At 51.3% G+C, this 14,564-nt stretch overlaps 1 protein-coding gene across 2 annotated transcripts in view; it reads right to left on the reverse strand.

The window, feature by feature from the left end:
- The window catches only part of DGKD (diacylglycerol kinase delta), a 105,378-nt gene that overhangs the window by 28,761 nt on the left and 62,053 nt on the right, over positions 1-14,564 (reverse strand). For both annotated transcript variants that reach the window (XM_055401905.2, XM_055401904.2), the window contains exons 4-5: positions 713-817; positions 353-485 (exon numbers count right to left, since the gene is read on the reverse strand). In XM_055401905.2, the coding sequence (XP_055257880.1) occupies positions 353-485; positions 713-817 (238 nt within the window). The remainder of the gene's footprint in view (positions 1-352; positions 486-712; positions 818-14,564) is intronic.

A 14,564-nucleotide genomic window follows, 5' to 3' on the forward strand; every position in this document is an offset into this window, starting at 1 on the left:
CTCTCCTCTGCCTCTCCCACCCAAGCGCCGCGCCCCTGCCCTCTGGTCTGGAAGACATGTCCCCTGACAGGGCTGCAGCTACACTGCAGCAGCGAGGTGGTTAGATCTCTTTCCCTCTACGTCCTCCACGCTTCCTCTTCGTGTCTAGATTCTACCAGTTCCCTCCTTTTCACCACGTCCCATCACTGCCCAAAGTCATTTATCCCAGACTCCCGAAGGGCACAGTAAACAAGGGCGGCATCACACAGGCCCCTCGACGCCCACCCGACTGCAAGGGACTGAGCCTGCACCCCGGAGGCGTCTCATGTCAGATCCCGGGTGCCCCTCCCGGCGGTGAAAACACAGCCCATACCTTCACAGGACAGCCCATGCGACGTGACCCCGGACAGGGCCTCGCGGCACACGTTGCAGTAGGTGGGCCTTGCGTGCGAGCAGGCGTACCAGTTGTGCGTCCCTGAGAAGTGGTCCATGCTGTACTGGGTGGGCTGCCGGAATGGGGGACAAAGTTGGCGAACGTGAGGCGCCCCTCTGACCTTCCTGAACGTGGTTCAACAAGAAATCAGACGGGGTCACCGCCTGACAGTCCACAGGCAAAGCCATGAGCCTTAACCTTCAAGGAGCATCTGAGAGAGCAAGCCGCAGACCGGCAGGCCCGCGTCGGGGAGGCTGGGACTGTGAACTTGGTGGGAGGGTGACGGGGCACTCCTCTCACCTCAAAGTGCTCCCTGCTCTGCACCGTCTTCAGGGCCGCAATCCAGTCCTCCATCTCCTTCCTGTTATCAGCACACAGGATGAGCTTCCTACACGGAGTGATGACCTGGAGAAAGAGACAGGAAACATGCAAGGTGTCCAGGAGCAGACGACAGGTGCTAGCAGCTATGAAAAGGTTCAAAACTTTCACTGTATCCTTTCTTTTTTTTCATGAGAAAGTACTGTTTCATTAGGGTAGTCAATGGACCAAAACATAAAAAGATTATCCTTGGTCATTAAAAGTCAATAACAATCTCAAACCAGAGAGACAATCAAATTTAGATACATATTCACCAAAGATCAACATAAGTGAACATTTACCAGCTATTTACTACTTAGACACAATAACCAGCCATAGGCAATTTTTTTTTTCAAAGGAAAAGAAAACCAAGTTTCCACTGCGCCAAGGAGCTCAGGAGCTGACCACCCAGCACTTGAACAGTTTAGGGAAGTCTGACCCACAGTTACTGTAGGAATTTCCTGTGCATCTCAAACATATCATACATAAATGTCCTTTTGAAAAAACCTGCTGGGACTTCCCAATGGTAAAAAATCCACTTGTCAATGCAGGAGACTCGGGTTCGATCCCTGATCTGGGAAGACCCCAGCTGCTGCAGACCAGTTAAGCCGTGCGCCACAACTACTGAGTCTGTGCTCTAGACCCTGGGAGCCACAGCTCCTGAAGCCCATGCACCCTCCAGCCCATGCTCTGCAACAAGAGAAGCCTGCACACAGTAACTAGAGGGGAGCCCCCGATTGCCACAAGCAGAGAAAAGCCTATTTAACCACAAAGACCCAGAACCGCCAGAAATAAAGTTACTGTAAAAACCCATTAACATGTGACAATAGAACCACCACCAGCTACTACAGTCAGGCCTGATAATTTTAACGGGAAGTGAGGTTACGAACCTAATAGCTATCAACAAAAGAAAAGTAAATCTATAACATATAGAGACTTCATAAATAAGCAGGAAAAAAGCTATAAACTTGCATTTCGCTGAAGAGATGCAAAACGGTTAATAAAGGGATGAAAAGATGCTTAATCACTTGTCACTGGGGAACACAAAGCATACTATTTCTAACAGATTGGCACGGTTGTTAAAGATGCTAATTCAATTGTTGGAAAAGGTGTGAGAGAAAAAGAGTGCAAACAGAGCACACACCTTTTAGAGAAAATGTTGACAATGTCTATCAAAATTTGAAAAATCAAAACCTTTCACCTAACTTTTTTTACATTGTTATAAAACATCAACATGGTCCCAAAGTCGAGTTTACAAAATAAGGCACAGATTTTGTGTGTCCCCTCATCCTGCTTCAGAGAAAGCAATGGCACCCCACTCTAGTACTCTTGCCTGGAAAATCCCATGGACAGAGGAGCCTGGTGGGCTGCAGCCCACGGGGTCGCTAAGAGTCAGACACGACTGAGCGACTTCACTTTCACTTTTCACTTTCATGTACTGGGGAAGGAAATGGCAACCCACTCCAGTGTTCTTGCCTGGAGAATCCCAGGGATGGGGGAGCCTGGTGGGCTGCCATCTATGGGGTCGCACAGAGTCGGACATGACTGACATGACTTAGCAGCAGCAGCAGCATCCTGCTTCTCTCCCTCCCCCAAAGGCAGCGTCAAAAATAAATAAGGTATGGTTTATCCTCCCATTTCCTGCAAATACACGTATACATTTGATATTCTCTTTTCAAAATAGTAGCATACCAGAGACATGTTTGTCCACTCTGCCTTTTTAATTTACACAATTGGCCTACGAACAGCAAAGGTTTGAACTGCAAATCTCCACTCATACACAGATTGTTTTTTTCCCCCAACATCGAAAATATTCCACGAGCTGTGGCTGGCTGAATCCACAGGTGCAAACTTTGGCTACAGAAGAACCAAGGTCAAGAAGGTATAAATGACACGTGGATTTCCAGCTGCACGGAGGGTCAGTGGCCCTGACCTTTGTCCTGTCTGCTAAAGGTCAACTGCGGGCATCCAGGCCAGCACTTCTCAGCGTCAGCCCCGGACTCTTGACTGTCTCCCCAGCTGCACAGCAGGCACTCTACCGCACTGAAATACCCGAGTCTGCTCAACCAGCCCTACTCACGGCAAGTCTCTGATACTGAAAATTCTTTGCTATTTCAATTGGCACCACAACCAACAGCCTTTAGGCGGATCTTCTCATATTTTTGCTGGGGTATTCTTGGAATAAATTCCAAGAAGTATAACCCCCTGACGAAGAATAAATGCATGTGTAATTTTGCTGCTGTTGCCAAATTTCCCTCCGTGGGGGTTGTACCATTTTGCCTTCCCACCAGCAGGGCTGGGAAAATGGCTGCTTTTTTGTGGATTCACCAATAAAATCTGTTATTTAACTTCTGGATGTCTGCCCATGTTAGAGCTTTAATTTATATTAGAAAGATCCAATTTAGGAACACCTAGCTTAAGTTATTAGATTATCATGTTTCTGGCTCAGAACATTTAGAAACAGTATTTTATAGATTATCTCTTCAGTGATTTCCATAAACTACCTACACAGCATAATCACAGCAGGGTGTAATCAGAACTGGGTCACAAATGCATGGTGCTGTTCTCTCACGGCCAGGGTAACCACGATGACGCAGCATAGGGAACAGGTGGGTGGAAGAAGTCCGCCCAGGAGAGGGCAGGGGAGATGGAAGGGCGACACTGAGGTCCAGAGCAGCAGGCTCTCCTGGCCTGGCGGGGTGGGGGTCTCTCTCCTTCCTGGAGGCTCAGTGGCCGGCCTGTACCCCCTCCCAGCAGACGCCAGTCCAGTGTCTGCTCTAGACAGGGGGCTCCCAAGGCCAGGACAGGTAAGGCGCCTACTGAGCCCGAACCTGCACTGGGGGAAGGACAGACAAACCAGAAAACAATGCCAGACACTGAGAGAGCCATGAAAGAGGAAGTGGATCGGGTGCAAAGGGGCTGGTGGGTGTTCAGGACACAGTGTCTGGGAAGGTCATGGCAGCCTGTGACCGCTGATGGCCTGGGGTCACTGCGTAAGGAATTTCCACCAGTGAGCATCTGCCTATGAAACCTCAGCAAACACTTCTTATTCAACGTGAGCTTTCATACTTGCACTTTTTATGAGCAGAATAATAAGTACAGTTACAAAAAGACAATACCTTTATTTTGTGTAACTCAGGGGTTATATTAGGAGTTACTATGAAACCTCCAGAAGAGAACCTGAGTTTTTTTATGCCCATTCTATTTTAGGCTTGACCAACAGGTCAATGTCCAAGCATCTGGTTCTCAGCCTGCTTTTTTTTTTCTTTAAACTCCTGTGTATGTTTGAAGATGCCTCAGACAGAACCCCACCTGGCCACTGGCTATTTGGGAAATGTTTATCTTCTGGAAAACGGGAGATGCCAGAAGCCACCCGCCATGGTTGTCAAGGGACTCTGCTTAGTCGCTCAGCCATGTCCGATTCTTTGTCACCCCATGGACTGTAGCCCGCCAGGCTCCTCTGTCCATGGGGATTCTCCAGGCAAGAACACTGGAGTGGGTTGCCATGCCCTACTCCAGGGAATCTTCCAACCCAGGGATCAAACCCAGGTCTCCCGTACGGCAGGTGGATTCTTTACCATCTGAGCCACCAGGGAAGTCCAAGAATACAGGAGTGGGTAGCCTAGCCCTGCTCCAAGGGATCTCCCCAACCCAGGAATCGAACCGGGGTCTCCTGCATTGCAGGCAGATTCTTCACCAGCTGAACTATCAGGGAAGCCAACAGGGCCACACGTGCTTGGGACCCAGCAGGGGGCCCAACCTGTGGTGTTGAGGACTTGCCCTGGTCTGAAGCCCTGCGAGATGTGTGACTTAGAGCAACTGCCGCCCCTCCCTGGGTCTGCATGTGCACATCTAAGGAGCCGTCATGTCCGAGCACTGTCATGGGGTATGGGGCGGGAGGCCTTATACGGAAACACTCCACCACTGTACTTGTAACAGGCCTGCCCTGGACACAGCCCAAGTGCCCTCCCTGCCTGGGTAAAGTAGATAAATAAACCGCAATCTATTAGTACAATGGAATACTGCAGAGCAAGGAGAACAGTCCACCTGTAGCCGCACAAAATAACAGCTTTCCAATGCTGTAACATTCAGCAAATGTTACATTTGCTGTTACAAAGAAGCCATGTAGCAAAAACATACATACCATTCATATAATTGCATTATGCATATACAAAGCTTTTTTTTTTTTTTTTTAAAGTAAGACTAACCTGTAGGGTCAGAAGCTAGCTGCTTGGGGAGAAGGGCACAAAAGAGAGCCCCTGGGGTCTGCTGATGTTCTGTTCCTTGATCTGGAACATTTACCAAGTTCTACGCTGTGGGACCTCCTTGGCGGTCCAGGGGTTAGGACTCCGCACTTACACTGCAGAGGGCACAAGTCTGATCCCTGACTGGGGAACTAAGATCCCACATGCCGTGAGGCATGACCAAAAGGAAAAAAGAGAAGATAAAGCTGTATGCTGTGATGGGGCATTTTTCCATATGAAGGCTACGCTTTGGTAAAAAGAGTACAAAATTTGGAATAAAGTTAACTGCATAACTGAATCAAAAGAAAAATGGCGTGGCTACCCAGACCACTGGACAGTGTGTTTAGAAAACTAAATGTACAAGAGGGAGACAGAAGATGGAAGGGGCGATAAATATGAGACACTGGCAGAACTATATTAAAATAGTGGACAGATCTTAAACATGGGGAAAAAAATGGTCAGCCTTACTCATAAGATAAATGCAAATTAAAACTGTAAGATACTTTTTTACCTACAAGATTCACAGAGATCACAAGTTTGATAACGTGTCTCATTCACTGAGGTATAAATAACAACTCCTATGGGGACTTCCCAGGTGGCGCTAGTGGTAAAGAACTCTTCTGCCAATGCAGGAGACATAAGAGACGCGGGTTAGATCCCTGGGATGGGAAGATCCCCTGGAGGACAGCATGGCAACCCACTCCAGTGTTCTTGCCTGGAGAATCCCATGGACAGCAGAGCCTGGCGGGCTGCAGTCCCTGGGGTCACGGAGACTCAGACATGACTGAGCAACCAAGCACACACAATATTGACTAAACGACTTAGCGCACACGGAGAACACGCGGTGAAATCCAGCAAACTCTGAAGTATGCACACACCTCTGTCGCAGAGCAAGTGCTCCCACAGAGATGTCTTCATGAGCCACACAAAGTTATTCAGCAAAGTTCACTGTAAAGACAAAAGGAACACCTCAAATACCGATCAAGGTACGACTGGGAGGAAGCTGGCACCTTCACGTATCGGAGACCACACAACCCCAAACAGACCGAAGCTGCTCACTGTCCATGTGCTTGCAGGGTGGGAACAGCCTCTGAGACACACTGTTAAGGCTCAAAGCAGGCTGCAGGCTGTGTAGAGCAAACAGTAACCCAGTCTCCTCTGGGAGGGGCCTCTGAAGGCCTGAGAAGCGCACTGTATGCCTTTCCTTCGTTTTGATCTCTACACCATGTGCATGTACTAATTATAACTTTTTAAAATAAAGCCTTACATTTACATTAATAATACATGGTAGGATTCCCAGGTACTGCTAGTGGTAAAGAATCCGCCTGCCGATGGAGACGTAAGACATGTGGGTTCAGTCCCTGGGCTGGGAAGATCCCCTGGAGAAGGAAATGGTAACCCATGCCAGTATTCTTGCCGGAGAATCCCAAGGACAGAGGAGCTTGGAGGGGCTGCAGAGAGTCGGACACAATTGAGCAACCAAGCACAATAATATACGTTAGACAGAAAAAAAACTACTTTTTTGCTTTTTCCCTTATTTTTGTTTCCATCCTTTCAGACAAATGATCTTCCTGGAAATATGAGAAAATACTAGATATTCTAAATGAGTCTAAGACACCCAAGCCAGGCAAATATCTTCCAATGCCCTGGGGAGAATTAGCCAAGGACTCCTAAACCCCAGGCGTGACCGACCACTGAGAAATCATGGAGAAAAAGGAGAAGTGTTGGAAACACACAGGATGTCTCAATGGAGAAGGTGGACACCTGAGTTACACATACGGGAGCTCACAGGACAGGGAGGTAACCAAGAGGATGTCAGTGGCAACTCCCCTAGGAAGGCACTCGGTGGTGCTGGGAAACCTGCCAGGTGTTCACAGGTGTATGCCTGCTCCAGCGTGCCCACCACTGACTGCAGGAGGCACCAGGAGGTGAAACTGAGGCTGGTCCCAAGGCCCACAGGTAACAAGGCAGGGGGCCAGGACCCCAGGCAGGCTGGCTCAGGCCACCTCCCAACCCCAATGGTCAGTGGCTCCGCACTTGGATTCCAGGCAAGACTGCCCCATGAGTGGTGCCAGGAACGGAGGAGCTGAATGTGGGGAAGGAGCTGGCAATCGCCACGAGTTCTCCTCGGCTCACTTGGAATGGGCCGCGTCTGGCGCACTGCGCTTCCTTTCTGGCAGGAATGCCAGCCAGGAGGGTCAGCTCAAGGATCATGCAGACATTTTCCTGAGTCACCTGGCCGCGGTCCCTCCCACTCCCACTAGGTCTCCCAACGGTTCAAAGCAGAGGATGGAGAAATGCGATCTGGGGGACGATGACAGGCAGCCCGTGATTCACCAGCAAAGGCCTGTCCAGCAGTTTGCAACCGCAGGCCTGGATGTGCCTCTCATTCGTGAGACCTCATATGACAAAAAGACTGCGATCCTGTGTGCTCTGTCATGCTGCAACTAAGGCCAAACCAAACACCCTCAGCAGTAAGCAACGCGCGGCCCTGAGCCTGGGACGGGCCCAAGGACACGACATGCAGGGCCAGCCGCCAGGACGGACACGCAGGCCGGGTCATCAGACCTCACAGACCCAAAAACAACCACAGTGACCAGCAGACCTCTGATTCCAGGAAGACGGCTAGACCTACTTTTCCTTATTCCTCTGGTTTCTTGTTGCTCAGTCGCTAGGTCGTGTCCAATTCTTTGCAACCCCGTGGACTGCAGCACGCCAGGCTTTCCTGTCCTTCACTATCTCCTGGAGTCTGTTACATTGAGTCGGTGATACCATCCAACCATCTCACCCTCTGTCGCCCCCTTCTCCTCTGGCTAGGTACAGCTAAAGTCCTGGACTTAGATATAAGAATTCTGCAAAGGGTGGAGAGAAGTGGGCCTGAGGGATGACAAGGCACCGAGTTCTCTGGGGTCTCAGTTTGCCCCTGACATCCTAGACAAGGCATTGAGGAAGCCCAGCCAGAAACACCGGTGAGGACAAAAAGAGTTTAAAGCTCACCAGAAGCCCACCCTCTCCAGCCACGGCTCCAGGGAAGGGGAGCCTAACCCGGCAGAATCAACAGTAGGAGAGCAGCCAATAACCTCTGGACTCCAGCCAAAGGGAAACGACTGCAGCACCCACGCCCACCTCCTCAGGCAGCACTAATTAAGGCTCCAGCACCTGCCTCGTGCTGTCCAGAGAAGACCAAGCAGGCAAATAAGCATTGAAAAGGTCCCCAACATCAACAGCTGTTCCAAAAATGCTGATCAAAACCACAGCGTGATTATACACCTACCAGAATGGACAAAGTTAAAAAGGGACACCACCAAATGCTAGAGAAGTGTGCAGAAACGGACCCATGCAGTTGGTGGGGACACACAACGACTCTGCAAAACAATCCGACAGTTTCTTTAAAAACCAAACACGAAGCTGCAAGACAACCCAGCAATTACACTTGGGCATTTTTCCCAAGACGTGAAGACCTGTGTTCACACAAAAACCTGTCCATGAATGTTTACAGCAGCTTTGTTCATAACCACCCAAACCTGGAAACAAGACAGATGCCCTAGAGTGGTAAATGATTAAACTCACGGTGGTACGCCCATTCCATGGAACACACAGCCACCTGGGGGCATCTCCAAGGAGCTCTGCTGGGTGAGAAAAGCCAACTCTGAACGGTTACCTGCTACCTGACCCCGTTCATAGAACATTCCTGAGATAACAAAATCACAGACATGAACAGCCAGGAGGTCACCGGGGTGAAGGCGGGCAGTGGGCGTGGCTATAAGAGAGCCCCCCAGGGATCCCTGTGGAGACAGAGGCCTGGCTCTTGACCCACTATCATCAGCTTCCTGGCTGTGATGTTTTGCTACAGTTTTGCAAGATGTTACCAATGAATGGAACTGGATAAAACTACGGGTCTCTGCATTATTTCACTTTCATGTGAATCTGCAAAGATCTCCAAAGATTTAATTAAAAATATGTAACCACAATCAACATTTTCTCGGAACTAACATGTTAAAATGAAATGTACATTCAGAACAATGCTGTGTTTCTTAAGAACAGGAGCATACTTGGACTCAGCACAGATTAAAAGGATACTCTTATCTTGCTGAAGTCCTGCATTTCTAGGACTCATGAGAGTCAACCTGACTTGCCAAGGAAATATGTGGACACACCCTGGGCATACAACCTCTGAGAACGCCAAACTGGGTCCTCCCCACGTGACATGAGGGCCACAAGGCGCGCCCTTTTCCGGCTGTGACACGGGGCCTGGTAGTCACATCTGCACGAGCCAGAGCCCCGGAAATGGCAGGACTCACTCCTGTACACAGCAGGGCTTGGGAGCTCAGTGAAGCTCCATCTTGTGTCAGATGTGAACCTCAGGTCCTGCCCACAAATGTCAGTGCACTTCGTGGGGGACTGACCCCAGCGCCCCTCCAACAGCAGGTGCACTCTGGGAGCAACCAGAAACATCACCCAGACAAGCTGCCCCAGCTCCAGACTCACAGGGCCCAGTGCCCCGCAACAGGCCCACACACACACTGAGACACTGCCTCTCGTCAACTGCCCCCCTGCCCCCTCCTCCCCTCCCCCCACACCCAACCCTCGTCTCCAGGCTCCACAGTCTTCCTTTCCTCTGAGAAATAAATTCAGGCAGTCCTCCATGTGAACAGACAGACAAGGTCCTTGTTCCCTGGAGCTTGCATTCAAATTCAGACGTGAAACCAACACTGTGACAGAGAAGTAACTGCCTACCACAGAGTGTAGTACCGGCGGTGCATCCACGGGAACAGGAGACCGACCAGGAAGAGGAGGTCAGGGGAGGGGGCTGAGGTGGGCCTCGCTGGGAAGGACTGGAAGGTGCGGGAGAGAAGCGCCTGAAGCGGGAGCACGGCGAGGGGCTGGAGCCAGTGAGCTAGGGAGAGGCCCAGGGGTTCTGAGCACCCTGTGGGCGCCTGTTAAGCGTTCTGGCTTTTGCTCCCAGTGAAACGGGGGGGTACACAGAGCTTATGAGCAGAAGGCTGACACCTGACTTGGGTTGAAAAGCACCATTCTGGTTGCTGTACTGAAAACAGTGTAGGAGGAGGGCAGAAGTCAGGGAAGCCTACGGGAAGGTGCTCAGCAATCCCATCAAGGGGCGGGAGCGGCTAGACTCTCACCCAGACTCTCACCCACCCTGAAGGCTCTGCTGGAGCACACGCAGAGGAGCCAGCAGGGACCCCTGGAGCAGCCGGGGGGGTGAGCTGCCATCCCTGGATGGGGAAGGCTGCAGGCTGACTGCAGCTGGCAGGGGAGGGGCAGAAGTTCAATTCTGGACATGCTGGGGTGTGGGTGTCTATCAAAATCTTGACCGAACCCAGTATCTTATCTCACCCATGAGGCTTTGTCACCTTGCCATCAGCCCAGCTACATCCAAAAAAAAAAAAAAATGGTGAGCTGCTAAAAGAATTAGTTTTGCAGAACAATTTGACAATATCTCATCAAGCTAAAGACGCACACACCTGGCAATTCTGCCCTGAGAAGTAAATTCTAGAGAAGTGTGTGCCATGTGCCCAGGAAGACGGGTAGAAGACTGTTCCCAGCAGTGCTGCCTGTAACGCTGAAATCTGGGGAACAAGTCAACAGTGGGAGGCGTCACCCACTGAGCCCCAACGTCAACCACAAAACCAACCCTGGAGCACCGTGAGCCTCAACTCACTGTACTTGTGAAAAGTTCTGAGGCTCACGTCCCGCCCCCTGGAAATGCTGGTTTAATTGTGGAGATCAGGAATCTGTCATTTTAAACCCTGAACCACTTAACTAAAGGTGGATAAAATTCAGAACTACTATGCTGTGTGAGGAAAAAGCAAGCTGCAGGAGACGCGTAGTGCGATACCCTTTATTAGAAGTGTTTAAACTGGCCAAACTACACTACGTATTGTTTATATCAGTAGTAAGGTAGAGAAAGTATCAGAAACACAAAAACAAATGATGGGGGATGGTGACCGACCTCAGGGGAGGGAGGGAAGGAAGAGAACAGGACAACAAAGGGATACAAAAGACTCCAGGACACTCAGAGTGTCTCTTTCTTGGTCTGGGAAGTGGACAGAGTAGTTCATCAAGTTACTTTTTGAATGCCTGAAATCTTCAACAAACTTTTTAAATGTTCAATCTCTTGGCACAAAAGTGTGCTCAAATACCCAGGCCAGGACTAGAGACACACTGTGTTTTCTATCTATACAGCAGTTACACTTACACAGTGTGTACAGTTTACCGTCCTTATAGTTTACAGCAGAAATTTACAGTTTGCCTTGTGGGTTATAGCTTGGCCTTACAGAAGGGAATGGGTCAGCCTGAAACCACACCTGCAGATGGACTCTGCTGGTAAAACCTGGGCACCTCCAGGAGCCTGAGGTTGGCAGGCTCATGCTCCTTTGTTCGGCGCGCAAAACGCCTCCCTCTGGCGCGTGGCAGTCACACGCCCGCGCCTCTGCGCCTGCCATGCGTCTCACGGTAGACACAACTGTTCCTAATTTGCCTCTCAAATCTCTCATCCCAGAGTAGATATCCGAATGCTAAAAGAGCTGGCTGAGTGTGTGAAAATAAAGTTGACGCTTTATGAAGGGAGAACGGGGGAGGCGCTGGCGGGGACGCTCAGAAGAAGCTTTCAGAGCCCAGCAGAGAGACTTCTCTCCCAGCACAGCCCGCGCCAACCACCGGGAGCTCCCATCAGACCCAGAACCTTCCTCTGGGAGCGTTCTCAGAGCCACCGAGGTGCTCGTCCTACTGCTCAAAGGACAAGCCAGCTCCCAGGCTTGATGGAATGAGAGGTGTGGACAGAGGGCCACAGGGCAGGGCGGTCATGACAGGCCGAGACATCCGAGGGCCACTGTTCCCCACAGGCTCGACTTCCCAGCCTCAGGATCACCCCCGGTGACTGCTGTCAGCGCCTGGAGCTGTCTCCTGCGGTCCTCTGGCAGGAAGGACGGATCCCAAGGCCGGCAACAGGTCAGGGCAGGTGAAGAGACCATGAGCGCCAAGGGCTGGCTCCCTGGACACTCCCCCATGTGACGGCACAGTCAGGGCAGACCCCTGGGCGTACAGCGGGACTCCCAGCAGCGCAGGTGGGCACCCAGTCAATATGTGCTTGAAGCACCACTTGACACCACTGGGCAAACATCCCGCGCACCTACAGTCCTATGAATGAGGCCTGGGTGCCCCCTGGGCAGACTGCCTGAGGCTCCTCAGTGCTTGGGGACCTGCGTGAAGTTTCTCCTCAGACAAAGCCCCAACAATGCAAATTCATCACCGAGACGCGTATCTGATCTGCAGGCTTTCTAACCTGGCCAGGGGGTGACCACAGAGTGCTTCCAGCCTGTGGGTAAAGTCACACCACCAAGCCCAGGGCTTTTAAAATCCCAGCTTTCCGCTTCTAAGAAACAGAAGACACAAACCAGCCCTCTAGAGGTACTGACAACAACCTACAACTCATCCCACTCCACTTTAAATCCTTATAACTTCTTCCTCACATAGCTTCCCACGGCCTTGTCACTCACCACACCTGGAACTCTCACCTGCTGCTCTTCCAACTTTCAGAATGTTTGCCAACTGCTCAGAGTGGGTCAGAATTGAAGTGGCTCAGCAAAAAAACCCAAAACTCAGGCTCTAAAGCCAATGGGCAAGAGTCTGCGGGTCATGAAGTAGACCAGGGACGGGGAGCAGCCATCAGCCCGGCGCAGTTCAGCCACCGACCGAAGAGGAGCAGAGGGGCCGCGTCCGCAGACGAGGAACCGGGGGTATTCGGCTGAGCACAGCTGCCCAGCCCGCGGGGCTGGGAGAGACGGCCGAGAATAAGCATCTGGGCGCCCGTTCATCTCTGTCACTTCCTGTTACTCATGTCCTGCTGTTCCGATGTGACCCGAGACGCTGGGCTCAACACACACATCCCCACCTGGAAGCCCGCGGAGACACAGGCCATTCACGACAGCTGGGATGTGCGGCGAAAACGGACTTCCTCACACAGTGTCGTACGAAACACAAAAATAGACACCGTGGCGCAAACAAGCTCCTGGGGGGCGCTGAGGGAAAGCAGTGGGGACACCGGCCCAGACCCCCAAGGTGCCCAGCCGCACGCTGCCCCCGCAGAGGAACCGGCCCCGACGCTGACGGGACCCCTTCCTCTCCGAAGCGGCACCTTGCCTTGCGGGTGCAGGGCAGCTGCCTCGGGGCAGCGTGAGGGCACAGAGGGGTTCCTACCACTACTGTCACTCGATCTGCCCAGGCGCCCGCGGCATCCAGGGAGAGCCAGCACCTTCTGCCAGGCCCACCTCCCGGCCCTCCTGGAGACACTGGCCAGGGGACAGTTGTTAAGGACAACGACATTGCGGACCACAGTTGTCCTCAAAAACTGGACCACGTGGGACGCCCAGGCAGGCAGCAAAGTCAAGCGGGCCACAGAGCCAAGGCACAGGGCACCTACTGGAAGGCTAAGTTTTCAAAAGAAACAAAAAGTAAAGGGAAGCAAAATGTAAAAGTTATACCTAAAACTGGAATGTGATGAAAGCATTTCGAGTTACTCATCCATTCAGTATTTCTGCAGTGCCTCACTGGCTGTGGAACGTGTTCAAAGTGAGGGAAACCTTGGAGATTAGTGGCAGCCCTGAGCAGGGTGGCAGAGGCAGAGAGCTGCCGGGGGTTGGGGTACCATCACTCACGGAGGGCACCCAAGGGTGGGGGTAGAGCACCAGAGGCAGGAAACGGGAGACTGGTGGGCAGAAACCAAAAGACAAAACAACAAGATCTAACACGCTTCCAATAGCAGAGCATTAGAAGCCGCCGAAAACTCCAAAAACTGGCAAGTGGATGCTTCCAGGATGCTTCGTACAATGGAATACCATTCAGCCAATCTTTAAAAGGATGATGAAATACTAAACAAACAAACAAAAAGGCGCCGTGAGAAGGTGTATTTATGCATTACGTTATGAACGGACACGTTCATAATATAACAAATTTTAAAAGCAGGTTACAAATTAATAGGCATAATTGATTCCACTTTTTGTAAAACTGAAGTATATACTATCATTGTTGTTAAGTCACTAAGTCGTGTACAATGTTTTAGCCCACCAGGCTCCTCTGTCCATGGGATTTCCCAGGCCAGAAACTGGAGTGGGCTGTCATTTCCTTCTCCCAGGAAATCTTCCCGACCCAGGGATCCAACCTGTGTCTCCTGCATTGGCAGGCGGATTCTTTACCAGTGAGCCACCAGGGAAGCCCCAAAAGTGTACGTACTGACAGTCATAGGAAAATGCCTAAAATCTGTGTCTGTATCAGGGTCTCTGAACCTGAGCACATCCTGGGCCCAATGATTCTTTGTTGCAGGGACGGACCCCACAGCACTGCAGGGTGTTGACGAGCATGCCCGGATACGCCAGGAGCGCACCCTCAACAACTGCCCCCCCCTCGCTGTCACGAGCCAAAACGGCTCCAACTGCCGAATGTCCTTCTGTGGGCAAACATCTCCTCCCACTCCTGATCCCCCCATGTCCGAGAACCACAGGTCTCCATAATGGTGTTTAATCTCAGTGATTAAG

Source organism: Moschus berezovskii, chromosome 4 (genome assembly GCF_049115385.1).
Source record: "Moschus berezovskii isolate FMDL1 chromosome 4, NW_MosBer_1.0, whole genome shotgun sequence".
NCBI classification, from domain to species: domain Eukaryota; kingdom Metazoa; phylum Chordata; class Mammalia; order Artiodactyla; family Moschidae; genus Moschus; species Moschus berezovskii.